We start from the raw sequence: 27,895 nt of genomic DNA on the forward strand, positions 1-27,895 counted from the left end.
AAATATTGTTAAACTTAACCTTTTTCGACCAAATAACCATTAGATTATTCGTATTTATTAAAAATAATTTTTATTTTATATGTATTAGAAAAAGGAAATAAAAATTAAATTATTTGTATTTAATTTTATATATAATCGGCAATTGATTTAAGTTATAAAAAAAATTCTCAAACCTTCCAGTAAGCAAGGTATGTTTTTCCCAAATCCATCCAATCAGCGGCGGGCACGAGACAGGTAATGCCATCGTAATTCATAACCAACTACAATGCTGATTCAATAGTAGGCGGCATCCAGAATGAACTCATGAAAGTAGGCCCCCACCAACCTCTCCCTGTGCCTTCTCTCCGCCACTCCAGATTTTTCTCCATAGAATCAGGATCTTAGGCCTATCTACAACAGAGGCCTCTCAGAGCTGGACTTGCCTAGCCATTGACCGTTTGCCACCTCCACCTTGAGACCATCAATAAAAGCCATCTCCGCTTTTAGATTCCATTTATTTATCAAATCAATAGGGTTCAGTCAGTCTATCTCAGTAGCCAGTTGCAGCAGTGAGCCATTACTCACAAAAGTAAGAATCATACATGTCTACGACACTATCCACAATCCCAGTCACTGATTTAATCCGGAAGGCTGCTTTCTCCCAGTTGTTTCCTCATTTTATTACATGAACTGACCATAATGAGATGAACATATTTTTAAAAAAATAATAATAATAATAATAATTATTACTTGTTTCTAATGGGAAAAGCATGAGAAACAGCATTATTCAAATTAATCAAGTATACTCCAATGGGAGGGTTCAATTTCTTGGTTATCCTCCATTCAAAACCTTAACGAAGGTCCAAATTCTAGAATTGTTAAAGCAACTTCTGGTTTCTGTCCCACAACTAGAAAGGGACGCGGGCATTGGGGAATAGAGACTCATTTCACAATTGGGTTCAGTTGGGAGATTTTCCAAGAACTAGACAAATTAATTAGGACATTATTTATGATTCAATGGCAATTAACACAAAACAACCGTAACCCATCATCGCTTTATAGATATAAGTTACAACTTAATTCATTAAGCTAACCGAAGTAGGAGCAGTTAAAGAACTTTGTCAACAGATTGCTGGTAGCTTCTCACCATTTTTATCACGCTTTAAAATTTTCAATCTTAAAATTAGAGGACAAAAATGCCCCCATTCTGCCAATGATGTGTACGATGGAAAATGGGGGTTGATCTAAAAGCCCAGTTGGCTCCCACATGATAATATGACATTACATCCACCTAACACGACTGCCCTGATAGATGGAAAAATTAATCCATGGCTGGATCTCCTTATTTCTGAAAGAAAAAACCCTAGATCTATGATCATATATGTGTGTATATATTGATATAAAAAAGAAATGGTGAAACAGAATCATGGTAGAACCAAACAATTCTGAAAATGGAGAAAATTTAAAAATCATTTACATTTTCTCTACATTAATTAATTGACAACCATCTGTCACCAGTCTCCAGTGATGGATGGAGTTTTTGTGATCAGACAGAGTTGGGTTGAAGAGAATGGGGAGGAAGATGAAGGGGTTGGAGCTGCAAAGTCTTCAAAGCAACCCCACCAGACCTCCTCTTCCAAAGACTTTCTGAATCTCCTCCATCTCCACGTTGTTGCACCCGCTTGATCACCGGCAAAGGTGGGTCCAAATCCTCAACGTTGATGACGCTCGCATAATTCTCATCTTCATGGCAATCAATCTTGGACGACCCACGACGCCCACCCACAATCAGCTCTCTTCTACTGCCACTGATACTGCCGCCAGGAGTGGCGACGAGATTTTTGCTGGAGAAGAACTTCTTGAGCTTGGAATATTTGACACTGTTGGCGTTCTTGGCGGCGGCGGTGGCGGTGGCAGTGGCGGTGAACCTGTGGGAAGCCGGGAAGCCCATCACTCTGTTGTTTCTCTTGACCTGGCCCATGCAACCCACTCTTGGGGACAAAGGGTCGTTGGAGGATGAAGCGGAGTTGGGAATGGCGACATCTTTGATGCATGGCCTAGAACATAAGATTGGCAAGAATGTGGATTTGTGATGGAGATGAGGATGATTGAACTGGTTTCTCATCTCTTTAATTTCTTGAACAGATCTCTCTTCAAGTCTCTTGAAGATCTTACCTTATTTTGCTCCTCCTTTATATTCACAAGGGCAGAGAGAGGGAGAGGGAGATGGAGATGGTGAGGAGAGAAGGGGTGGGTGCGGGGTTAACAAGAAGCAGGGGAATGAGGTTAGTCACATCATTTCATGCGTTGTGAGCGCGGAGAGAAGTGATTATTGATCATTGAGATTGTCAATTGCGCATCAAAGTGTTGTACCTTTGTCACAACGCTACCCCCCTTTGTTTATTCCTTCGATAAAATTATAGACCAGGTCCTCATAGACAACGGACTGCCCTTCCCCTTTTGTTTTCCAAGACTATTTCCAAAGGGCACTGTGACCAGACCCCTGTATTTCCAAACCAAACACCCTTGTTACTAACTAAATCATACAATTCAAGAGACTGTCACAACTCCTCATCTGGGTGTTTCTGGGGTTTGGCCTTCAAAGAAGGAAAAAAAAAATGTAAATTCCTTAAAAAAATTCAAATTGCCAGCTAAACGTAGGCTCTCACAGTCATAGTCATAGTCCCCATAGTGTAGGCCTCTCATTTCCACATGTATAGTAAGAAAGGGAAATGGGTCAAAAGATATGATTCTTCATATTTGAATGTGGCATATAATGTAAGGAAGAGTAGAACCACGTTTTTCTGAGAAATGACGAAGGCAAATAGAGCCTGCCCACTCTTATAATGAACAGAACTCATTAGTATTACCAAGCGTGCCTCTTCCCTTCGTCTTCCCCTTCAAGCATTTCACTATTTTCCTCTTTTAAAGCCACAATGAATTTTAATATTTGATATAAAATTGAAATAATTTAATTTTTTAAATATTAAATGAGAAAAAAATAAAATAAAAAAATAAATAAAGGGTGTGAAGTTGGATGGGCAGCTATAGGCTATGTATAGCCTATAATGAATAGACAAAATGATATGCTGGTTTACCAAGTACTTTCTGGGCAGAGATTGGTTGGTACAAGATAATTTCGGTAGGAGTGCATGTAGGGTGATTACTTCTCCTTCAAATTCAATGGACAAACTTGGCGAACGAGTATGGGCCCACACGCTCCAAGGTGAGACGGATTTTTCAAGCTAACAACTTCAGTGCATCATAGTGGGCCCCCACCACCTGACCCAAAGGCCCATCGTGCATCATGGGCCTTTGGCTCTATGTAATTATCCTGCTCCCACATGCACACAATCCTACCGTGCATTTGATCATCATAAATTGGAAGGATGTAGAAAAATAGTCAGTGTTGTTTCTACTATTTTTAAAAATAAAAATTATAATTATTTTTTCAATTACCTTTCAAACATCTAAATTTATGTTTATATTAACTATATAAGAATTAATAAAAAAATATTAATAATTTCTTCAATGTTGCATGTGAAGCATTAATGCTATTTATTTTTAAACACTATATTAAAGGTTTATTTGATAATTGTTTTCAAAAACTATTCTAAAAAATAGTTTTTGAAAACAATTTTTGAACATTATTCTAAAAGAAAAGTTTGTTTGGAAACTCAAATTTTTTTTAGACTATTTTTAATATTTTTAAATATGTTTTAAAAATAATTTTTATATGTATATATTTTATTTTTAATTATTTTATATATTTATATAATTATTTTTTAAAACAATCTTTGCAAAACAAGTGAAAACAATATAAATACAACTAAAATATATTTTCTAAAAACACTTTATTTTTTTATTTTAAAAAATAAAAAATAAAAAGTAAGTTTTGGTTGTAAAATGTGTTCCGTGTTTTTTTGTTCTAAAGAACAAATATCTATTCTAACAAACAGTTTCTCAACAAGTCCTAAATCTTCACAAGTTACAAAGATTAGTTTTTTATTTTAAAATTATTTAATAATTTTCAAAATAAAAAATTAATTGTTTTATGTGTTTTTTCTATGACTTATAAAAATAAAAAGTAAAAGAAAAATTGTTCAATTTAAATCTTCCATATTTTTAATTCAAATACAACTAAGTGGAGGTAAAAGTGAAAGAGCAAAAATTGTTTTCTACTATATGTCTAATGTTTAAAAGTGGTTTTGTTAAAAAAATTAGGAGTATGAAAATTACTTTTTTTTAATTTTAAAACTTATTCAAAGTGATGGTTAAATATTAAATGCATCTTTCAAAACTTACTTTTTTTTCTTATATAAACCCTTACAAAAAAAAATAATTTTTCACTTATATTTAAATTATAGCTCGTTTTTATTTTTTGATTTTTGTAAAACAATATTTCCAGATATAAGAAAATACTCGTAATCTCTTATAAAATCACTCCTAAACCAACTTTAAATTTTTTAAAATTTATCAAAAAATCATTTAAGAAGTTTAAAATTCATCACTAAAAGAAATTGCATCATGGTAAGCAAGACCAACTAAATGACAAAACCTAATTAAGTAATATTAATGATAGGATTCACATGCAATCTTCCTTGATACTTAAAAAGGATAGACATGTTCATTATTCACCTAACACAACTCTAACACGTCAATTAGGAAAACCTAAAGTGGTCCATTCGTGGAAAATGTAAGTGGGGAAGGGGAAAGGCAGCACATGCGTCAAAAAAAAAGTGAGGTTTCTTCACTTTCGATATCGATGTATCATGCATACGAATCGGCCGACACACCAAATATTTAAGCATGTGCGAGGCACGTGAAAGGTATGTGAGTTTGGTATCTCTCCTATTCTTCTATCCCCACTACAGAGTTCTGCATGTTCTTTGTTACCCACTATTAACTGGACCACACCCACATAATTATTAAATTATTTTTTTTCCCCTTCTAATTTTAATTAATTATTTTACAACACTGTGATGACAAAGCCCAAAAAAAAAAAAAAAAAGTTGATATAAGAACAAGAGCATAAAGTGATGTTGAATTCAATGACTTGTATCATGTGGGGTTGGATGGTAGCTTGTTGACATTTATTGGCTCAGGCATCAAATAAAATTTGATAAATGTAAATATATATATCTATATATATATTTATGGCAAGAGATTGCACAGCCAAAGTTAAAAACATTTTACTGTGGGGGCCATATCTTCTAACTTTGGTTGAAATTATTGAAGGTTGTGCATATATCTTACACTATATACAATGCATCCTCTGAATTATTAAAGCTCCAGCATATCTAGAGATGTTGAGAGAGACATGGGAGAAATTGAAAAGCTCAAGAAATGGAAGGCTCATATGACTGTTGGTTTGACTATATAATGCAAGGCCAGGCTAGACAAGTCAAATTAAGGTGAACTAGATCCACAGAAATCACACCCAATACCTTACATGACGCCCTTTGTTTTATTGTGTTTGCAGGTTGTCTTGCTTATAAAATCTAGCTTTTTTTTTCTTCTCTTTTTAAACATAGAAGAAGGCGACAAAGTAACGGTGCTCTTGCTAATGGTGACCAAAAGATGAGAATAGTAAGTGAGAACTGAGAAGGGTTGGGCCTGTTCCTTCTTATCCAATATGATTTGGTTTTAGACCTTCGTGGGTTGCTTTATTCTTCAGTTGAAAATAAAAATGGATAGAGACCTCTCTGATTTATGAATGAACAAAAAAAATTTATAAATATTCAAACAAACAAACAAACTAAAGACTTTGACAAGCATCTGTGTTGGGCACAATTTGCTCATCGTTTCAGGAAAGCATTGCAGAGTGAAGTAACAGATTTAGATAAATCCTGTTGACTATGGTTCAGAATTACACGTCGAAGCTGCAGAATGAGGCTGTGTATTGAAGAATTTGATGGCAACTACTTGACTGTAGAGCTGTATTTTGTAGCCAGCAAATAAGCGCCCACGGTGTTTTGACCATTCTCCTCGTTGAGGACTTCTTTTATATTTTTGGGTAGAGCTTTGAATATATATTATTTGGAAGAATTAATAGAAAATGCACTCTAGTCATACTTTGATAAACTCAATCATGATAATGAAATACAGCCTGGTCATACCTGACGAGCTGAACGGTTCGATGACATGGCGGTGGACTTGATTGCTCAGGCTTTTGAATCTTTCTGCTTCAAAGATAAACCAAACATAATAACGGCCGAGGACTCCTATGAAAAGTCTTAAGAATTTTTCAAAAACAAGTTTGAATGCTCATCAGAATTGATTCAGTCTGTTGAGCTCAGAACAATTGTTCAAACATCACCAAGAAAAATCCAGGAAAACTCCTTTCAGTTAAATCTAAAAAATGACCTTATCCAAGGTTTTTCTACCCATACACCCATTTTCTTCGGTGGCAACGTTTTTCTGTCATTGACCATAGAACTATGTGATAAAAGACAAATTTTTGATAACTTATACTGCCATAGAAAACTTATTGTTCTCAGTTATTTTCTCTTATTTTTTGGGGCCCTTTTCTAAAACATGCCTCCCAAATTTTTCGGATGCGGTCATTCTGATTAGCCCACCTGCAAAAAAAAAGGAAAAAAGGTGGGACTCTAGCAACAACTTGCAACCTGATGATGAACCAAAAAGGGAGATTATGATCAGAGAGATTCCCACGGGACACCATCTCAACATTTCACTACACCCAATCCAACATTTGGAGTTGTGCTGTATGCTTCAAAACAAAAATGCTAGATTAGAAAAAGAATTGAAACCAAAGAAAAGCCTACCTTCGGGAGGAAATAGAATTGCAGTTTCATCAAGAATGAATTCTCTTGATGTTCTTCTCCATGCGCACCTGCATCTTGTATAACAGGTTCTCCTCTTCATGGAAAAGATACTTCAACTGTATTGCTTCTTGCATTTGAAAATAAATTGAAATACAGTGAAATCCATAGTACAGTTACAATGGGTAAAAAACCAAAAATTGCCCAGAGGACCACCATTCAAAATTAATACACTTCTAAATTAAACATGAATACCAGTTATTGGGGTTCAACTGCTTCCTCTTGTGGTAACTTGGATTCAGAGGTTTCCACTTCAAAAAGTGAAACTTGATTTGAAACATCATTGGTGCTACCAATATCTTTAAGGGTACTGTCCTTCACTTCTGCAGCTCGGGTGTCTACAGAGTCCTTCATGGTTTCAGCATGCTTTTCGGCTTGAGTTTGTGAAATGGACAATGGAAGGGGTGGAGCAGGGACACCCAATCCTTTGGAAAGGCAAACATGCTTGAAAACAAGTTGTTTATAATGATTTAGTAGATCTTCTACATCATTGACTGTTAGATCACCAACATTGGCATACAAGTATGGGTACTCCCGGAAGGCTAGGCTAGCCTGATCCTCTTTTAGAAGCATAGCTGCCCCTTTATTCTCCAAATCAGAAATGGATGGAACTTTTGTTATCAACTGATCTTTTGCATGAGGTTCCAACTTTGCCCCAGATGTTGCTTCAGATGATAGCAATGATAGATCAGATCCTATTGAAGGGTCCTTTTCCTTCGTAGAGTACAAAGATTTTTGTTGAGGTTCCTTCAACACACCATCCAAATCAGATGAGAGGCCAGATAGAAGTGCTCGAGCAGATTCCATGTTCATTTCAAACTCTCTTTCATCCATTGAAAGGGATTCTGCATTGATGTTTGAGATGAATGACTCTGCAGAGAGTATGTTTGTGAAAAAGTAAGCTGCTTCTGCAACCATTCTGGATTGACGCCTGTACCGTAGTATATACAACAAATTTGAGTGCAGTTGTGGAGGGTTTGCCTGCATAGCATCAGTCATGGAGAGCAACTTTGTATAAAGAATATAGTAAAATGTAAGATTTTAAGTGGACATTAGCCCAAAGAAACGAAGGCAATAAAGGTTGCCATTAACTGGAAATGCAGTATTTTCCAACTGGAGTTACCAAATTTGGGCATGGTGCTTTCATAAAAATTTTGGAGATTCAATTGGTCAGAAACGGCCTATCATTTTAAAGAATCATTGTACATGAGTCCATCCCACTACCATCCCAAATGTAAGTTTTAATTTTACTATGTATTATTTACTGCTTACAGCATGCCAAAGTGGAGAAGGCTTGAATCACCTCCAAGTTTTAGGGAAAGGCTAAGTTAAGAGTAAATTACCAACAAATAAGGCAACCAATAAACAGATAGATCTTATTATATGGAGAATTTTTGTAAACTTAATTTCCCTAGAAATTGATATGAACTGATAAAAATAATCATTACACACAACAGACACAAACTCCCACACAGGAATAAGGAAAGACAAGTGTACTAAGACTTGCTGTGCACCATAATTGTAACAAATAAAATCTGCTTACAATGAGGGTGCCTTTATACTTGTTGATATGAGCTCACCTTTTTCTCAACCATTTTAAACAGACTACATATGGCACAGTATGTTAGATCATATTTTTCATATTAAATAGGTTCCAATCAACATGGTACAGGCAACTTCCAAAATATAAACATTGCAAAGAGCCACCACTAAAATTTAACCAAAGATTAGAAACATCTTAGTTTTCCAAGCGATAAGGTCCTCCTTTCTAGGTAAATACAATCCTGCCCTACAATGTAGAGCTGCACACAAAGGTTCTTTTCATTGTTAAAATTCCATAGAAAGCTGGCAACTGGATTACATACATCAATATTATCAAACAAATCATCAGCTCTGGCTTCTTTATTCAATGCAATACAAAAAGGACCACCAAACATTTTCCCAAAATTTCAGGTTCCTGGTTTTTTTCATAAATAAAATTTCATTCTGGTTGTTAAAACCAAAAATCTAGTTCTCTCCAAAACTTTTGGTGTTTTTATGCTTTTCCACAGGCTACACATTTAGAACCCATCCACTTCACTAGATAACCACTCAAATTTAGTCTTACCAGTAACAGAAGTTGCTAGAAGGCAGCAATGAATGGGAAAGAAAAAAGGCCAAATAAAGAAAATATTAGAATCCTCTGTTTGTCACTAATTTCTCCTAGCTTATGCCCAGGTATTTTTAATTGAGCATTTTTCAAAAGGGGAACTCAGAATATTTCAAAAGTCTAGCTAGAAAAAAAAATGAAATAACCCACAGCAGGGGAAGCAAGCTTAATGAGAGAAGAACAAGCTCATAAACAAAACAAGAAAGGAAAGAAAGAGCAGATTGTCATTCACTATGGGATTGCATCAAGGTTGGGCTTCAGTTTTTGGCCTCCATGTTAATGATGGATGAACTGGCTAGACACAGGGAAAGAGGTACAGTGTTCAGAATCAAAAGGTTCAGAGGTAAGGAACCCTGTTAAAAGAACACATATAGGATAGAGATTCAAAAAGACCCAGCTATGCTGGCAACTTAGGCCTTTTCAACTTATTTTTATTTTCTTGTTTGCTCATAAAAAATAAATATAAAAAAAAAGACTCAGATATGCTGTCACAAGAAATTATCAAATAATAAGCCAGTTTCATGATGAAAGTACACCAAAAAAAAATTATGCTTTTCAAATCATATTCTATATAAGAAGTATAATTAGACAGCAGCGTTGAAATTTAAGGTTTTGTCACCACTTTTGAAATATTTTACTCAAGATATATTTGCAGGGTCACATTTGTAACAGTGCAACTGCAGCCAATCAATATTAAGCTTTTGGAATATGTTTCCAATGATTATCACTTGTTGATACAAAAAAATGATATTTCATGCAACAAAAGACCTGGTCATGTTGCTATCTAATCAGTGTGTAAATTTGGATGCATCAACTATCTCTGGCATTCACCAATATGTGTGCAAGTACAATCTATCAATGATGTGTCTTACACAACAAAAGTCCCCCTTGAGGTACATCTGAGCTGCTTAGAAAAACTGTAAATTTAGTGACTAAAAGATATTGAGATGTTGCCCTGATTTTTTAGTTAAGAACTTAATAGTTAAAAAGTTTATTTTTTTATTTTTTTATTTTTTTATTACTTCAGTCCCTCGATTCATTTATGTGAGAATTTCCAGCCAAGGTGATTTGGGAATTTCCAGCTCCCATGACAGTGGGATTTTTTGCTTAGGAAGCGGCTAGGGGTAAGATTTTGACCGAGGACCAGCTGATGAAAAGAGGTGTCATCTAGCAAATTTTTGCTGCTTGTGTGAAAAAGAGGAAGAGCCAGCCGATTACATTCTGATCCAATGTAGCCTAGCCATAATCTCTAGCATTTTGAGCTCTCTTAGTTTGGACTTTCTTGGATTATTCCTAGATCATCCAAAAAGGTCTTATTAGGGTCGCATGGTAGACTTTTTGGGAAAAATCGCAGAAAAGTTAGGAGTAGCTCCCCTTTGCTTCTTCTCAACAACATGGAGAGAGAAATCAGGGGATTTACAAAGTTTTGGAACTGTCGGTTCAGACTCTAGAGGAGTCTTTAATTCATTCTTTCTTCTAGTGGTCTAAGTATTTCGATTTGCGTCTTCTGTTTTTGTTGAGTTTCATAGATGGTTTATACCCTCACTAAGATTCCAGTGCTAGCTTATTGAGTCCTAATGGGCATTCATTGTATACCTCTTGTGTATGTGGGCGGCACTCCCTTTCTTAGGTGCCTTTTATAATAAACTCTTTCTTATTGGGGAAAAAAAACAAACAAACAAATTAAGAGCAATTCTACTAAAGGAATCCAATAAAAATAGGGCAAAGTAATTTGGTATAGATTGGGATACTGGGACAGTGTCTAGAGAGGAAAATTGTTACCAAAATCAATAAAGAGAATGAAAAACAGCAGGACCTTTTAACACTTAACTCACTATCAAAGACTAAACAATTAATGTCAATGTTTTGTGATTAAGCAACTGTGCTATAAAAGAATAAGATAGAAAAGAGGAATGACCAACTAAGCATGGATTGAATACCAGAATTCTGGTGCTGAACAGAAGAGATTCAAGCAATCATGCAATGATCTTACCTTTAAGGTAACATAAATTAGGACAGGAAGAAACTCATCAGCTCCAGGAGGATCCTCATTCGAAGCAATAGAAGCATTAAGCAACAAATTATTGATGACCTTGCAACAATTGAGAATACAGACAAGTTTATCTCTTGGAGCCTTGTACATATTGATCTTTTGCAGCTCTTTCTGTGCAAGCTGCCAAAGTAGGAGGGGCAGGGGTCAGACTTTCTGCAAAGGAAACTTGAGACAAAATTAAAACAACCATTATTAGGCACTTAAAAAATCACTGTTCCAACTAAAAGCTAAAACAAAACATCCTAACCAAAATTGGAAATGGAAGATATGGTAGCATGAACCATCTTATATTAGAGAAAATTCAAAGTCATACCATATGTAAGACGAATTATGATAGAAACGATGACGTACAAGATCAAAATAGAACTAATGTAGACATAGTGAAAAGGGAAGCCGTACAGAGATCATTAGATCATCCACTGAAAGACCCCTCATCCTCCTTTTGTAATGTTCTCTTCTAAGAACAATTAAGTTGTCTCCCATGATTACATAAAATAAAAAACAAAAACAAACACAAAATAAACAATATGACACTTTCTATTTGGTAGAAAGGAATCACAAATTCCTATTATCATATGTCTACATATAATTTTGACAAGAGTCCAACATTCTTTGATAGTTAATGTTCCACAAAAATTCAACATGCTAACAATCTCGTGGAAGAAGTACTCAACATATCATAGACAAAAATTCACTAGAAATGCATATTCCAATGCTCACCAGCCATGATGTTTCATTTTGAAAGGTTGTTTTAATATCCAATTGTTCTGGACGAATGAACTGTTGAACTAAACTGATCTTCTCAAAAAGTTGTTCATCTAACTTTGCATCATCTGGGACCGAAGCAAATACGCGAGTATATAACTTTGTCATGACATACTTCTCCAACCCCTGAACTTAGAAATATATTCATGTCAAATGGTAGAGGAAAACACATCAGCATATGCAAGAAGTATCATCCATTAAAAGCACAAGTTTACTAGGAGACAGACACCTAAAACAAAAACAAGTGAAGACATATAATGAAAAAACTAAATTAGAGAGCAGATATCATCCTATGGTTCTCAAAGGCGCAAAGCATACCTAAAGCCTAAAGGGCTCTTGAGGCCTACACACAAGGCACAGCCCAAGGCATGTGGCTGACCAAAGTGAGATGCAATCTAGGGTGCAGGTCAATTTTATAAAATATTGTAAATCTATATCTGCAAACATTTATCATTCACTCATATCAATATGATCCAAAATTCCAATCCAAAAATTCAAGAATCCAAGAATTTAAAAAGAGTATCTGACAAAAAAACTAGTGCAGTGATAAAAATTTCAATATATGCAATCAGAAACTTCAAGAATAAAAGTGTAAAAAGAGAAAGAAAACACACACAAACGTCATGAATCAGTAAGTTGTGACCCACTGGGATGAGATCCACCTTAGTCCTTGTGCATATTTAACGTTTTCTTTCTTGGTAATGAATCTCTTAACCATCCTTTAAACTATTCTTTCTCTTCCTTATGCAGTGCCATATACCATCATTAATGAGAAAAGAAAGTTTTGCAACACATGTGTTTTCATAACACGAGCACTACACTAAGAACAATTTGAAATCAATATTCCAAAGTTAATACAACATAAAATAAATCGTTCCATTAAAAAATGCCATACTACAAGGTGCATGTGTAAGAAAAATATGAATAAAAATAGAAATAGCAAAATTTTAGGCACTTTTGAAACAAATGAGGTGCCATTTTACCAATAATACAAGCAAAGAGAAAAGAAAAAATAAAATAAAATAAGAAAAGGTGTCCACATGATGGAATAAATGAAAGCCACAGAGGAATTTCATCTTCACACCACTAATCAAAGTAAAAACCTACAAAAATATGCAATGCAGTGAAAATGTCAAGTAACTCACTTCACCAGCACTCTCCAGCTCCTCCTCAGAGCAACCAGCCCAAAGCGGATGAGCCCTGAAAGCCATTTCCATGTTCACAAGAAACTCTTGCACAGCAGCACTGTCCCGTTCAGGATCTGGTGCATTGTTTGAGAATGACACGATAAAACTGCCACATTAACATGTCACTCAATACTTGCACATCATTGATGATTGATTTGCAAAGGAAAATTTATTGCCACTTCAACAAAGATATGACAGTTAAATAGCAAAATTTGTAAATTTTATTGTTATTGGTTTGTATAGAAAGTAAGACGTGGCAATTTTAGTATGCCCACATATATAGTTCCAACTTCATCAATCAAAACCTAATAATTACACCTAAAAAAATCTTTACTGTGGAATTCTTCAAATTAAGAAACAAACGAGCACATTGGCAATAACAAAAATACATCCACCAATCCCAATAACAAGCTATAACAATTACACTATGTTTTGTTACCAAAACAATAAAACTAAAAAAAAGCTTACGATGGGAGAGAGAGAGAGAGAGAGGGGGCGTGAGGGAGAGTGAAGGCGCGTGCGATGGCGACGATGAGGAGACCGGCGAGGCGAGTCGAAAGCGGTGCTTCTCGGTGGAATCTAAGACTTTCGAGCTTGCCCTGGACGAAAGGAAAGGAAGGCGTCAGATCCTCATCGTGGAGAAGAAGCGGGGGGTCTCGACATGGGTTCGATTAGGGCTGGAAAGTTTAGGGTTTTTTAAGGAGGGGTTAATCCATTGTATACGTGACGAAGAAGAAGGGAGATGGGAAAAGGAGTGGAGAGAAAGAGGCAAGCGGTTCACCTTGGCTCGGGGCTTCAACAGAGCGGGTGGTTTTTTAAGGTTGGGGGTTGTCGACCTGGAACGCAGAAGGTTTTGCATCTTCTTACCGAGAGGTAGGAGGGACAAAAGAGGATGGACGGTTATGGCGGAGATGATTTTTCAAATGGAAAAGCTGGCTGGAAGAAGAATGGATTTATAGGAAGTTCGGGCCGGCGGAAAAACCTCTCCGGTGAAATCATACGCAGAAGCAGTCAAGCGTACCAACTGGAAAGGCACAAATGCGATCAAGATGAAGGTCTCGAGGGAGGAGATGGCTGAAAACTTACAGAAGCTAGAACACTGCCTCGTCGCGAGTTGGAAGTCCAACAAAAAGGAAGAAGAAAATATGGAGAGGCTGGGGAGGCTTTGAGCGAGCTCGTGGGGCTTAAAAAGCAAGCTAGGGCTGGCCCCAAGTTGGAACGAAGTAGGGTTTTGTTGGAGTTTGAAGATATAAGAGAAGCTCACCGAGTGGTCTCATCGGGGAGCAGAGTAATAGGAGGAGTCCACTTAGGGTTGGACCTCTGGAATCCAAAGACGGGTTGTTGGGTAGAGGAGGAGATGATTCAGGAAGCCTGGCTTAAAATTTTTGGTTTGCCAATCTCGTTATGGAGCCCGACGATACTGAAGAAAATAGGGGATGAATGTGGGGGATTTGTTGAAATTGATGAGCGGACAAGGTCGATGGGGGAAATTCAATGGGCTAGGATACTGGTCAAACTAAGAGGCGATTTTAGATCGAGTATGCTAGAAATTCAGGTAGAGGAGGAGGTTTACTCTTTGGCGCTGTGGTGGGAAGTTAGGCCGGTGGTGAGAAGGAGTTTTCCTGCGGCGAAAAGCAGTAGGAGAACCAAGGACAGGGATGACACGTTCTCACGCGCAAAGAAGCGCGTGGGGAAGGATTTGAGAGAAACGGGAATCGAGGGACTGCTCCTACCAGATGATGGGAGGGCTTTGCAGGAAAATGGGCCGGGCTTAGAGCCCGAGAACCAGATCCATGGCCCGATGCCTAGGGACTGGGCCTATTCAGATGGTAAAATGGCTGGGTCGTCCTCATATGGCCCAAATATGAGTCTTAAAGAGCAGGAGAAGGATGGTGGGCTGGCTAAGCTAGATGGGCTTTTGGGCCGAAAATTAAAAGGTAAAACAAAGGTGGCTGGTGAGTCAGAGGCAGGCCCATCTAATTGGGTTGCTGAGCTGGGCAGCCATCCTTGTGCAGAAATGGAAGGATTGGAAAGGGAGGGCCCAATTGCTGCCCAAGAGAAGGCTGGTTTTTTGGGCCGTTTTATCTCCAAAATAGGATCCACTCCAGAGGATCCTTTGATGAGCTGGGTGCCAGTAGAGATCAGAAGGGAACAGAGGGATGAAGGCTTCTCCTTGACTGACCGTGTGCTTGAAGAAGAAGCCAAGAGGTATGTCCTGAACTCCCATCCTAAAGGAAATCGGGCTATGGGGACATCTTTTCTCTCTCTTCTAACTCTGATCGGGCTCCAGAGGGGGAGTCTTTCGATCACCCAGGGGGAACAGAGGAGGATTTATGGGGGGATAAGTCAACTTGGCTAACAGTCTATGAGGGGAATGTTGAAAATGAGAATGGATCCTGGAAGTTGGGAGAGGCCAATAAAAATCGAGGCAAGGTTAGGGGCAAGGAGGGGAATGTCGATGCATCAGGACCTCAAGACAACGAAAATGAGAAAGAGGAACTATGGGAGGACTGCAGCTTAGCAAACTTTAGTCAATTTCTGGGCTTCTCTACGGAGGGGTTGGAGATGGAGATATTGACTTTTCTGACTAAAATCAGAAAAATGAGGGAAAAGATTCACAGCAAAGAGCTCTTGGAGAAATCCAAATTCGAAAGGGAACTAAAGAGGCTGGAATGCTCTGTCAATTATGAGGGGGGGAATAAGTAGAAAAGTCCTTCACAGGGCAAAGGGAATCAGCTGATAGTTGTCCAATGAAGCTGAAGATTATAAGCTGGAATGTGAAGGGAGCTAATGACAGCTCTAAGAGGAAAATTATTAAGAACTATATAAGGAGCCAGAGGGTGGACCTAATGTGTATTCAGGAAACCAAGATTCAAGAGATGTCGGAAGGTATTGTGAGAAGCCTGGGTACGGGGAGATTTTTAGATTGGAGAGCCCTTAATGCGGAGAGGGCTGCGGGTGGCATTTTGATTTGGTGGGACAAGAGGGTCTTGGATATATTGGATTGGGAGGAGGGTCATTTTACATTGTCTTGTAGATTCAAGACTAAAGAAAATGGGGCTACTTGGGTTTTTACGGGAGTGTATGGTCCATTTACTAAAGTGGAAAGGGAAGGTATGTGGGAGGCACTTGGGGCGATAAGAGGTCTTTGGGACGATCCTTGGTGTCTTGGTGGGGACTTCAATGTCATTCTGTTTCAGCAAGAAAGGAGCAGCCAAAGTAGAATCAGTTCAGCCATGAGGAGATTTGCAGAGACTGTGGATGAACTAGAGCTGGTGGACTTGCCTCTGCAGGAGGGAGAGTTCACCTGGAATGGGGGGCTTAATAATCAGGCGTGGGCGAGACTAGACAGATTTTTAGTTTCCCCTAGCTGGTTAGATCAGTTTAGTGGAGTCACTCAGATCAGGTTGTCTCGGCCAATTTCTGATCATTTCCCAATCGTGTTAGAGGGGGGTGGAATTAGAAGAGGCCCAACCCCGTTTAGATTCGAAAATATGTGGCTGAAGGTTGAGGGGTTTAAAGACATTGTGAGATCATGGTGGCAGGGGATTGAAGTCAGGGGTAGCGCTAGCTACAGATTGACTGTTAAAATGAAGGAAATTAAAAAGAAACTGAGAGTTTGGAACAAAGAGGTTTTTGGAAGACTGGAGACCAATAAAGCTGCAGCCTTAGAGCAAGTAGACCTTTGGGATCGGGTGGAAAGTGAGAGAAATTTGACTGTGGAGGAAACTGATTTAAAAAAGGAAGCCAAAGACGCATTTAAGAAATGGGTTCTGTTGGAGGAAGCCCATTGGAGACAGCACTCAAGGGAGATTTGGTTAAGGGAGAGGGATAGAAATACGGGGTTCTTCCATAGAATGGCAAGTGCACACCGAAGAAACAACGCTATGGGCAGAATTAAGGTTAATGGGGAGTGGCTGATAGAGGAACAGGAGGTGAGAGAAGGAGTTGTGAACTCGTTTCAGCAGGTGCTTTTTGAAGACATGGTCTGGCAGACGGATATTGGTAGCATCCAGGTGGGTTGCATCAGCCAGCAAGAAGCAGAGAGTCTGGAAGTCCCATTTTCAGAGAGTGAGATTCATTCGGCGCTGATGGAGATGAATGGGGATAAAGCCTCAGGCCCGGATGGTTTTACTGTAGCATTTTGGCAAAGCACATGGGATTTTACCAAAGAGGAGATCATGGAGATGTTTAAAGAGTTTCATGAGCATAATTCCTTTGTTAGGAGCCTCAACAACACCTTCTTGGTGTTGATTCCTAAGAAAAGCGGGGCGGAGGATCTGGGAGACTTTAGACCTATTAGCCTATTGGGGGGGCTCTACAAACTTTTGGCTAAAGTCTTAGCTAATAGGCTCAAAAAGGTGATTGGTAAGGTGGTATCTGATGCTCAGAATGCCTTTGTTATGGGAAGACAAATTCTAGATGCATCCTTAATTGCTAATAAGGTGATAGATTCGTGGCAGAAGAGAAAGGAAAAGGGCATTATCTGCAAATTGGATATAGAAAAAGCGTATGACAGCATCAATTGGAATTTCTTAATGAAGGTCCTTCAAAAAATGGGCTTTGGAACCAAGTGGGTGGGATAAATGTGGAACTATGTGTCTTCTGCTAAATTCTCTATTCTTGTTAATGGAGTGCCAGCTGGGTTTTTCCCTAGCACTAGAGGGCTTCGTCAAGGGGATCCTCTATCCCCGTACCTCTTTGTTATGGGAATGGAGATTCTGGACGTTCTTATCAAGAGAGCGGTGGAGGGGGGATATCTAACAGGGTGCAATATTCGGGGTGGTAGAAGAACTTCATTGAATATCTCCCACCTATTTTTTGCTGATGATACAATTGTGTTTTGTGCGGCGAACAAAGAGCAAGTTTCTCATCTAAGCTGGATTCTCTTTTGGTTTGAAGCGGCCTCGGGTCTTCGTATTAATCTAGCCAAAAGCGAAATCATCCCAGTTGGAAAAGTGGAGGAGATTCTTGAGTTGGCAGCTGAGTTAGGGTGCAGGGTGGGGTCTTTGCCCTCCCACTATTTGGGGCTCCCTTTAGGGGCCCCCAATAGGGCTTCTTCTATATGGGATGGAGTGGAGGAGAGGGTCAGGAGGAGACTTGCGCTTTGGAAAAGACAGTACATCTCCAAAGGGGGGAGGATCACTCTCATAAAAAGTACCTTGGCTAGTATGCCAATTTACCAAATGTCTATCTTCCGTATGCCCAAGTCCGTTGCTAAAAGAGTGGAGAAAACCCAAAGAGATTTCCTATGGGGGGGTGGAAACTTGGAGGGACAAGTTCATCTAGTTAAGTGGGATGTGGTCTATACAGAAAAATTCAATGGAGGGCTAGGGTTAAGGAGAATAGCCACCCTAAATAGAGCTTTGCTGGGCAAGTGGATTTGGAGGTTTGCTTGTGAAAAGGATAATCTTTGGAAACAAGTGATTTCTACGAAATATGGGCAGGAAGAACATGGCTGGAGGTCTAAGAAGGCCAATGGGGCGGCTGGAGTAGGGGTTTGGAAGGAGATTATGAAAGAATCAGAATGGTGTTGGGAGAATTTGGCTTTTATAGTTGGGAAGGGCTCCAAAATTAAATTTTGGAAAGATAGTTGGTGCACTGACACTCCGTTGTCCCAATGCTTCAACCATCTTTTTGCCCTTGTTGTGCATAGAGACGCCACGATTGAGGAAATGTGGGATGAAAATTCGGGCCAAGGAGAGTGGAATCTTGTTTTTGTGAGGGACTTCAATGACTGGGAATTGGATATGGTTAGTGATTTGCTCCATACTTTGAGGGGTCATAGACCTTCACTGGGGGATGACTCTGTTAAATGGAGGCAAGGAAGAAATGGTTTTTTCAGGGTTAAAGATGCTTACAGGTTGTTGGATAAGCCTAATGATACAGTGTTTCCCGCAAAGAAAATATGGGTGGATAGGGTACCAATTAAAGTCTGTTTTTTTGCTTGGGAGGCCACGTGGGAGAAGATGCTCACTCTGGATAGGCTCTAGATAAGAGGGGTGCAACTTCCAAATTGTTGTTTTTTGTGTGGCTGTGAAGAAGAGAATGTAAATCATATTCTTTTACACTGTATAGTGACTAGAGTCCTTTGGGATATTATTTATGGGTTGATAGATATCAAGTGGGTCCTCCCAGAAACTGTAAAGGAGACTCTTATCTCCTGGAGGGGCTCATTTGTAGGGAAGAAAAGGAAAAAGATTTGGAAATCCATTCCGTTGTGTATTTTTTGGACGGTTTGGAAGGAGAGGAATAGATTAGCTTTTAGGGGGGGTGAGTTGAATATTCAGAGATTAAAGAATTCTTTTGTTTGTAACTTGTGGAATTGGGCCAAAGTGTATTTAGGTGAGGAGTCTTTCTCCCTTATAGGTTTCTTGGAGTGGATAGCTTCCACTTGAGGGGAGGTAGTTCTTTTTGGTCCTTTTCTTTTTTGTGGCTGTAGCCGTCTTGTATACTCCCTGTATGCTTTGTGGCGTTTAGCCTTTTCTAATGAATATCTTGCTTACTTATCAAAAAAAAAATGTTTTGTTACCAAAAGTACTAAAAAAAAAAAAGAAAATGATAAGAAAACTTATTTTCTCATATTTGATATGAAAGAAAAATTAATATAATTAAAATTAGTTAGAAACTCATATATTTTTAAATTATTTAGTGTTTGTTTGAATACTCTTTCTATTTTTAAGATCAGAAACTTCTACAAAAATACAAAAAAGTATAGATTTACCTTATACCTTTAAAAATCACTTCAAAAAATTTTAAAATTTGTGCATCATATCCCAATTTTTTTAAACAGTTTTTAAAACAATTACTTTTTTAGTGTAAGATTTTAAGAATTTTTATATTTTATATAAAATTTACTATTATTTTCTGATTTTAAAAAAAAATAGAAAGACGCTTAACTTTTAAATAAAAGAAAAAAAAAAGAAAGTGAAATGGGTTTAAATATATATATATATATATATATATATATATATATATATATATAGGGTTTGGACTAAATATACTTAGTCATGTTACTTTGAAATTTCATAAAAACCTCCTCATCCTTCTTATTTATTATTTTCATTTACCTCACCTTTTATTCAAAATAAGATTATCTTCTTGTTTTGTTATTTTTATTAATCTCTCATTTAATTCAAAATAAGGGAGGTATTGGATGAAGTTTCTATCCTCTCATTTTCTCTCCCTCAGATTTTTATCATTTTCTTTCCCTCAAAATTTTCAGCTTTAATATATCTTGATATAAAACCAAGAAAATCGGTTGTAGAACCGCAATCAATGCAAGTAACCAAATGAAGATACAATAATTATTGCCTTAAAATAACCAAAAAAAAAAATGTTTCGATCTCGCGGAAACAAGAACAAAAGTTAACAGTGAACTGAAAAAAACGAAAGAATTGAAGCAATTAGAGAGAACGACCTTTTGATTGCTTTGACGAAATCAGCGGCGGAGGGTTGTCGCATGCGCTCCAGAAAGTCGTGCCAGGTCAGTGGCGCGGTCGATGAGGCGAACGGGTCGGCGTTCTCCATCCTCCGTTGCAGGAATTTGTTGAGTCTGAGCTTCCGAGGGGACGCAAGCGGGATGAACTAGCCGGAGAATGGGACTGACTGACGTTGGATCAGAGACAAATATGGAAGCCGAAAGAGAGAGAAAGAGAAGTATGTCCGTCAAAACTGTCCTGAAACCCGCCAAGCCCATTTCTTAATGGGCCCCCGCAGGCCCAGCTTTTGCTATACAACCCTCAACACCAAGGTCTATGATTAGTTAATTCGTCCAAAAAATTTCCGCAAATAATTTTGAAATAAACATATACTTTTATAAAATTAGGATAAGAATATACAATACATGCTTGGTAGTAAATAATTTTTTAAAACAAAAATCAGAGCACGTGTGTTTGGTGTGATATGATTGATTTGAGGTTTAATATCCAAAATTCAGGATGACAGCTTAGATCCAGCCTTTCCAAATGAGCTTGTGGAACACAGAACCTGTTTTACAGATAAGAATTAAAAAAGAAATTAATAGAAGATATGCAACCATGATGGGAAGAGGGATCTTGCAAGCCAGCACAACGTGTGGGGTGTTTGATTAGATGTAGCAGCGTCCTAAATCAAATGATATGATATTTATCACAAGGAGAAATAGAAGGATTACCAACTATAAATCTGATGACTTCAATAACATTGGAAGTTACAATCAGAGAAGAAAATTGACTTCAATAACGTCATCTTCCTCCCGCTACATGAAGGATGGCAGTCCAAAGAAGGGATTAATTTAAAGACATCTTTCTTTTGTGTATGTTACAACACCCAACACCCCAATTACATGTACATTCAACTCCAACAATAAAGAATAAATAAAACCTCTAATATTTGCTCCCAAAAAAAAAAAAAAAATCGATTTTCTTAAATCAATGCCGAATCTAATCAACAGCCAGTAGTCTGTAAAAGAAATAGTTTCCATCTTGCTAATCAACTCTACAAGGCCTTCCAAAATGTGGAAGAGACTGGACTGCTATTTCTGCGTGCATTTCTTTCTCTCCCACAACTGCCTTTGTTATCTTTTTAGCTGACTGGAAATCAATGGTTTCACCCCCTCACTGTCCAATAAACACCTTCCTGCCATATTTAATTTAAAAAATCACTCCAAACAGCCCCATCCCCTTCACCACACCTTGCATGAACGTCTTTGATTTTCTCTACTGAGTTGCAAATTCCACTGCAGCTCCAGTCAAATGATGCAATACAGACATTCCCTGCCTGGGCCTTCCACTCACAATCTGCAATAGCAGATAGAGAAAATAGATGTTAGGAGGAGGAACCTACCCATTAACAACTTTAGGGATGGGTTGGCTTAGGATGGTCAAAAAATCAGATACACAGACTTGCAAATAAAGATTATTGCCCAACATTTAACAGGCCTATGCTATATGATCAGTGAGATAGCAATAGCTTAGGATGGTCAGATTATCGGGCTGCCTGATCATATCAAGTTACTTCGATTCTGGAAACACTTAAATAATGCCAGTGAAATCCATATCAAGTGGTAAAATAATATCCAATGACAGATTGTTGGCACTAACAATCTCGAGTAGGGGTATCCAATGGTGGATCTTCCAGTAATGAAGAAAAGCCAATTCCATTTACAGTTCTTAAGAATGCATCAATTTGGTGTTAGGAAATGGATATATCTGATTAAATCTCTCTTCAAAAAAACATTACCTGGTGGAGTCCCACAGCACATATTGCGTTCATCAATGTGCTCAACTTCAAGACCGATAAACCACGAACCAAGAGACACATCTTCATTGGCATATTTGTGCAATATGGGCCTGCATTCACAATACACCCCCAGAGCTTTAACCACATCTCAGAAAACAGAAGATTATTTAATGTGGAAGACTTCACCATATCAGGCTTTCCTCCGGGTTAGGTATACTATACACTTAAAAATCAGCCAGTTTCAACTGTAATGGTCATGGCCCATGGGTTTAGATTTTAACAGATTTCAAGGCATGTTGAGTTTGATGCATGTCAAAATTTATTTCAAATATTTCAAAATATCGGCCAAGTCAACCAATTTGTGCTCAACATTTTTAATATTCGAATGAAAATCTGTAAATTTTTTTTTTTTTTTGTGAAAATCATGCCCAGGGGATGAACTGCAAGACCTTTTGATATGGTAGCTCAGAAAATGGCAAAACAGGCTAATTCCATATAAAAAAAAACTCAATTCTTACTGGTTGATCGAGATGTATGTGGCCAGATCTTTTGAGATTGCATAAATCTGCCCAGTTGCATGCCGGAAATACTTGTTCCCCTCCTCTCCAAACTTCCAGTATTCTGGTTCATGGTACTTTACATTCCTAGAAGACAAGCAGGAAAAAAAAGTGTAAGGGGAAAAAAAGGAAAGAAAGAAAGAATGACAAAGAAAGGCATAAAGAAAGTTGAAGCAAGATTCTAATCAATCTACAAGCCTGAGAGGATTACTTTTGTGAAAGAACAGGTCCAGATTTCATACACCCAATGTAAACTCTTGGTTTTGAATGGTGGTGGGCAAGAGTAGCAACTAGCATACCTATACCAAAAAAACCACAACAAGAATAACAACTTGAGAAACCCAAGTTTGGCAATGGTTTGTCCAAATTTTCAGTATTGTGGAGGATAAAAAAGGAAAGAGGGATTCATTACCCAAATTGACATGGACATCATCATCCACTTTGACATAGAATTCAGCATCCCATTTTGCTACAGCAGTTGAAAAGAATATTTTTGTTTTTGCGGACAATTCATGATACCCTTCAACATGTTCCTACAAGATAAATGTAGTACAGAAACCAACATCTTGATAAAATGTCTCAAATCTTCTGATAAATATAGAGCAACTCAATTTATGCTTCCTTACCAGCCTGAGGAAGTCATTATGATGAGCATCTTCAGAATCAATGGCTCGATCTAAGATGCTGTTGGGTGTTGCACTGAATCAATGGAAATATCATCCGATCAGTTCCTATTTCAGTAAAATGCTGAACATTTATGCTAATAATATATTAATGTCCAATTGCATGCATAAGATCTATGATATATGTAGAAATAGTGAGGTAGAGAGATTTAGTATAGCATTTATTATAGATATGCTCCCATCATGTGTCATATCCATCAGAAATGGTATTTTCATGAAACAGAGCCCCTGTTTTTATCTGCATTTCTGGAACGATCCCCCTTCAGTAGCTTTTAGTTCATCAATTTTTGGGACTTGATGTAGCAATCTAGTGCTAAAATGCATACCAGAGAAAGATAGGGGAGATAAGCATAAAATGTCAAAGTTCTGTATTACCCAATTTGAATTTTGTTGAGATCTGAATGCATGATATAATATAATTATGCCATAACGGCATTCATCATAATTCTCCTTGCCTCCACTCCCCCAAACCCCACCCAAAAAATGGTAATAATTGAGGAAAGAGAAACTGGATCAAGCTCACACAAAAAGAAAACCAACAATGAACACTAAACTCTCAACCAAACACTAAGAAGAGGAAGCAAACATTCCCCAAAGAAATGTCTATTGGAAGTTAACCCCAAACCCCCCCAGCCCACATCCCTTCATAATGAGGTAATTTTCCAAGTTACCTTGATGAGTATACAAAAGAACAATCCATGACTCCCCAAATATCTAGAACCTCGAGAAGGTTAGAAAAAGTTCCAAGGATCTACTAGACCATCTTTCAACTAACTGAAAACAATATAATAATGAGTGACAACTTCGTCGAAATTTCTTGCATTTCTTCCAAACCAACCAAGACACCTTCTAATAACCTTTTCTTCCTGCCAAAAAACTGGGAGAAGTACCAAAATAACCCCTCAACAAATCACCAAGATCCAGTTGGCTGGTGCACCCCAAGAACAGCTAGCAAAGTTAAATTTAACATAATCTTGGATAGGAAGTTGCCAGGCACCAAGCAATGTTGCGTGAGATTTTATGGGGAGAGGCAGAAAAGATCACAATCAGCCACTAAGACCAAGAGAGACAAGGATCCCTCAAGATGGAAAAAAGATGCCTAAAAAACCTGATGAATACATTTTCTCTATAGCAAATCCACCAATCCATTAATCTCTTCTAAAAAATACACTTACTCTGATCTTACCAAAATGACAGCCATCAAAAAGTGTGCTTCAAAGCCGCCTAACTCACAAAATTCCAAAAACTAAAATAAAACGCACATGTGATGCCAGACAATAATAATACCTTACACTATATCTTTCATCATTTTTATAGGAAAGGGGAAACAGAGCTCAGTACTGATGGTAATGCAAATTATTTAAACTCAGCCAGACAAGTCTGCTCTGTAGATGCCCCAAAGAAAAGCACCCAAACACCAAACCACACAACTTTTGGCTAATGAGTTAACATCAGTTTTAGATCTCCTAGTACATGAACAATTTGCTTGATTATGTTGCATACGATGTCAATCAAAGGCCGTGAAATAGCAGTACATGCCCAATTTAGCTTGAAAGAAGACAGAAGGATGTTTAGAGGCAACCTCATTCCCATCACTGTCCAAAGCCTTGTCAAAGCTATACTGTTACAGCTATACAAATATCATACCAATAGATGCATAGATTTAAACATTTTGACCACATGTATCCTCCTATTAACCATGTGTGTACAGCCACATGCTCCTTCTTATATGTGCCATTGGTGGCTTTATTTGCAAGTGACCATACTATCTTAACCAAGAATCATCAATTAGGCCTGCCAAAAACATGAATCATGTTTGGATCTTCCTTTCCTGGCATTTCTGAGCTTCAATCTAAGAATTTCACCATTCACAATCTTTATTTTTCTCAGAATTTGAACATTGCATCTCATACAGCACTCCAAGACCACATCTTTACCTTCATTCAAGTGTCTATACTTTGTTGACTTAAGATGTGTATGCAGTTCCACAATTCCATATAATATAAATTCAACCGCATGATGGAGAGGGAATTAGATAAGTAATTACCTGTGGCCAATCATAAACCTGATAACGATTCCCTTCTCCCGCTCCAATTGAAGAAGTTTCTCCCCTGAACACAAGATATCAGTTCTGCAAATTACTATGCGAACCATTCAATTAACGTTGAAATTAACTCAAAAAATGCCATGACGGACATCTAAAAACCTATACCTTGAGGCATCCAAGTTGCTCTAACAGAGTCACGTCGCTTTCTACTGCTAAAAGCAGTGTTAATTCCAATTACCACAAACACCTTCTTCCTTTCTGAGACTCCACTAGATGAAGTCGAGATAGCACCAGATCCGTCCGAGCTCCTCATCTCCTGGGAATTCCTGGTTGCCGACAACTCCATCTGAAGCATTGAAATCGACTTGTCCAGATATCTAACAAATCCATACAGTGGACCAGACTATAAGTAAAGATTGCGATTGAAACAACAACAAAGAAAAAACCTCGATCGTTCACTTACTGAATTGCTTCGTGAGTCTTATGCACCTCCTCCATTACATCCCTTTCTTGCGTCGGCTTCTGTAGTAATATGATAATAAATAAATCAAATTCGTATCAAATAAAGGGTACAAAATATTTGAACTTTATTGAGAATTTTGATAATAGAAACAAACCTTCTTGGTCGTGCAACCCTCGGAAATTATTTGCAGCTCCTGTTCATGTTGACGCCTCGAAATCAGTTGGCTGTTGGATTCGGGTGGAGTCCACAATCTGCAACACAATCAAAATCGCCATCAATGTCCACCGACGTAATGCGATGAAATACAACAGCAAAAAATCAAAATAAAACAAAAATAAATAAACGAAAATCACTGAAGATCTGCGATCTGTGGAGAAGATCATCCAAACCGCATGTTAATTTCATGAACTAATGAGCTAAACATGTCCAACTAAATAAAAATTTCAAGAGATTCACCGAAAAACTTAGAGAGACCTGTTAGTGAGGAGCATTCCAAAGCAAAAGCAGAGGACGCATATAATAGGAATCCATTTCGCAGAGAATTTTTTGCTGCTTCGGTTCTTCATCGTTGAAGAGAGAGGAGAGCTGCTGAATTGAGAGAGAGATTGAACTGTTCGAGATTGTTCACGCGCAGTGATATTCTTAGGCCCCAGAGCTTCCGTTTAAACTCCCAAAACGCGTCCAGTAGTGTTCTAACGTGACGGCTTCGACTCCTAATTAGACGATGTTTTCTAGTTGTCACGGAAGTGTGTCGTCGATGTTTTCTAATTAAACTATGTTTTCTTGATTCACTTATTATGAAAATTTAAATAATAATAAGAATAAAAATAATAATAATAATATATACAAGATCACCGAAGAAGTAAAAAAAATTTATTAATTTCCTTTTTATTTTTTATTTTGCTTAATTTGTAATACAGATAATTTTAATTAAAAACAGTTACATTTATATTTTAAAATATACCATCAAATAATGCTAGTATATATATGGCTTAATATAAATAAAATTTTTATTTAAATATTTTAATTATAAATAGTTTTTCATTCATTTTTTATTTTTTTTATAAATCAAATATAAGCATGACATTTTCTTGTCTTATTAAATATTTGGCCGTATCACTTAATTTGATATAATATGAAAAGATATCTTATTTGATATCATGTGATATCACTCAATAAATTCAAATATGATAGCATGTAATGGTGAAGTTTTCATTTAATTTTTATTTTTTTTATTGTATTTATTTTGAATAAAAATTAATATTTTTATTTTTTGATTTGTTTTTATTTTCCAATCTTTTTGAAATTCAATCTCATGCACTATTGATGATCCTTTTATCAACTCTATGTTAAACGATAAAAATAAAAAAATAGAAACCACACACGTGGAAGGATGGCAACCGTCGCTTTCGTTCATTCATGTCACGCCCGCTCCTCTCCCCCGAGTCCCAACCCCACAAGGGCCACAACCACCATTTTTTTCAAACGAGGATGTGAGAAAATTATTGCATTGGAGACCGTATCGAGCTAATTAAATAATTTCATACAGAAATAAAATAAGTATCGCTGTAAAGGAGAACGAAATTTATGTTGTTGATAGTCTCTAGTCAATTCACAATTTTTTTTACTGATAAAATTTAGTTATTGAATATTATATTTTATTATCCATTTAGCAGGTTTCTTTAAATTGTGTTTATAGGAGATATTTTTAATATTTTGAATTATAAAATTTTTAAAATATTAAAAAAGTTAAAAACATTTTCTATAAGAATATTACTGTATTAAAAAAATTATTTATAGAAATAATTTAATTTACTTGTAGTGGGAAAAACTTTTTATAATATTTATTTTTTATTTTCATATTTTAAAATAACTTTTTTTTTAATCTTCTGTTTTTTTTTTAAATATGAAAATAATAAAATTTTATTTGATATTTTAATCGGTT

General features: G+C 37.2%; 3 protein-coding genes across 3 annotated transcripts; all 3 read right to left on the reverse strand.

Annotated features, from left to right (window-relative positions):
- Nucleotides 1-1,347: 1,347 nt before the first annotated feature.
- On the reverse strand, nt 1,348-2,528 carry LOC117907265. The gene has a single exon (XM_034820751.1). It carries the CDS (start codon nt 2,102-2,104, stop codon nt 1,526-1,528), a length of 579 nt encoding a protein of 192 aa, XP_034676642.1. The 5' UTR covers nt 2,105-2,528; the 3' UTR covers nt 1,348-1,525.
- Nucleotides 2,529-6,868: 4,340 nt separating this feature from the next.
- Nucleotides 6,869-20,675, reverse strand: LOC117906486 (vacuolar protein sorting-associated protein 9A-like). Its single transcript, XM_034819508.1, has 5 exons — nt 20,399-20,675; nt 12,937-13,084; nt 11,747-11,917; nt 10,967-11,146; nt 6,869-7,805 (listed from the first exon to the last, which is right to left on the reverse strand). Exons 1-5 carry the CDS (start codon nt 20,506-20,508, stop codon nt 7,023-7,025), a joined length of 1,392 nt encoding a protein of 463 aa, XP_034675399.1. The 5' UTR covers nt 20,509-20,675; the 3' UTR covers nt 6,869-7,022.
- A 452-nt stretch (nt 20,676-21,127) lies between these two features.
- Nucleotides 21,128-26,641, reverse strand: LOC117906487 (beta-1,3-galactosyltransferase 7). Its single transcript, XM_034819509.1, has 11 exons — nt 26,425-26,641; nt 26,105-26,201; nt 25,951-26,009; nt 25,653-25,864; nt 25,488-25,551; nt 23,384-23,456; nt 23,170-23,290; nt 22,969-23,056; nt 22,719-22,844; nt 22,201-22,310; nt 21,128-21,758 (listed from the first exon to the last, which is right to left on the reverse strand). Exons 1-11 carry the CDS (start codon nt 26,514-26,516, stop codon nt 21,607-21,609), a joined length of 1,194 nt encoding a protein of 397 aa, XP_034675400.1. The 5' UTR covers nt 26,517-26,641; the 3' UTR covers nt 21,128-21,606.
- Between the last annotated feature and the right edge of the window lie 1,254 nt (nt 26,642-27,895).

Source organism: Vitis riparia, chromosome 18 (genome assembly GCF_004353265.1).
Source record: "Vitis riparia cultivar Riparia Gloire de Montpellier isolate 1030 chromosome 18, EGFV_Vit.rip_1.0, whole genome shotgun sequence".
Classification (NCBI taxonomy): domain Eukaryota; kingdom Viridiplantae; phylum Streptophyta; class Magnoliopsida; order Vitales; family Vitaceae; genus Vitis; species Vitis riparia.

Excerpts from the sequence above, each read along its gene's own strand:
- LOC117907265 (XM_034820751.1), bottom strand. The coding sequence starts at position 2,104 with ATGAGAAACCAGTTCAATCATCCTCATCTCCATCACAAATCCACATTC.
- LOC117906486 (XM_034819508.1), bottom strand. The coding sequence starts at position 20,508 with ATGGAGAACGCCGACCCGTTCGCCTCATCGACCGCGCCACTGACCTGG. Across the intron at positions 13,085-20,398 it reads TTCGTCAAAGCAATCAAAAG|TTTTATCGTGTCATTCTCAA; the intron begins GTCGTTCTCTCT and ends TTAATGTGGCAG. Across the intron at positions 11,147-11,746 it reads AAAATGAAACATCATGGCTG|CTTGCACAGAAAGAGCTGCA; the intron begins GTGAGCATTGGA and ends CTACTTTGGCAG.
- LOC117906487 (XM_034819509.1), bottom strand. The coding sequence starts at position 26,516 with ATGAAGAACCGAAGCAGCAAAAAATTCTCTGCGAAATGGATTCCTATT. Across the intron at positions 26,010-26,104 it reads AGGGTTGCACGACCAAGAAG|AAGCCGACGCAAGAAAGGGA; the intron begins GTTTGTTTCTAT and ends ATATTACTACAG. Across the intron at positions 22,311-22,718 it reads ACATACATCTCGATCAACCA|GCCCATATTGCACAAATATG; the intron begins GTAAGAATTGAG and ends TTGTGAATGCAG.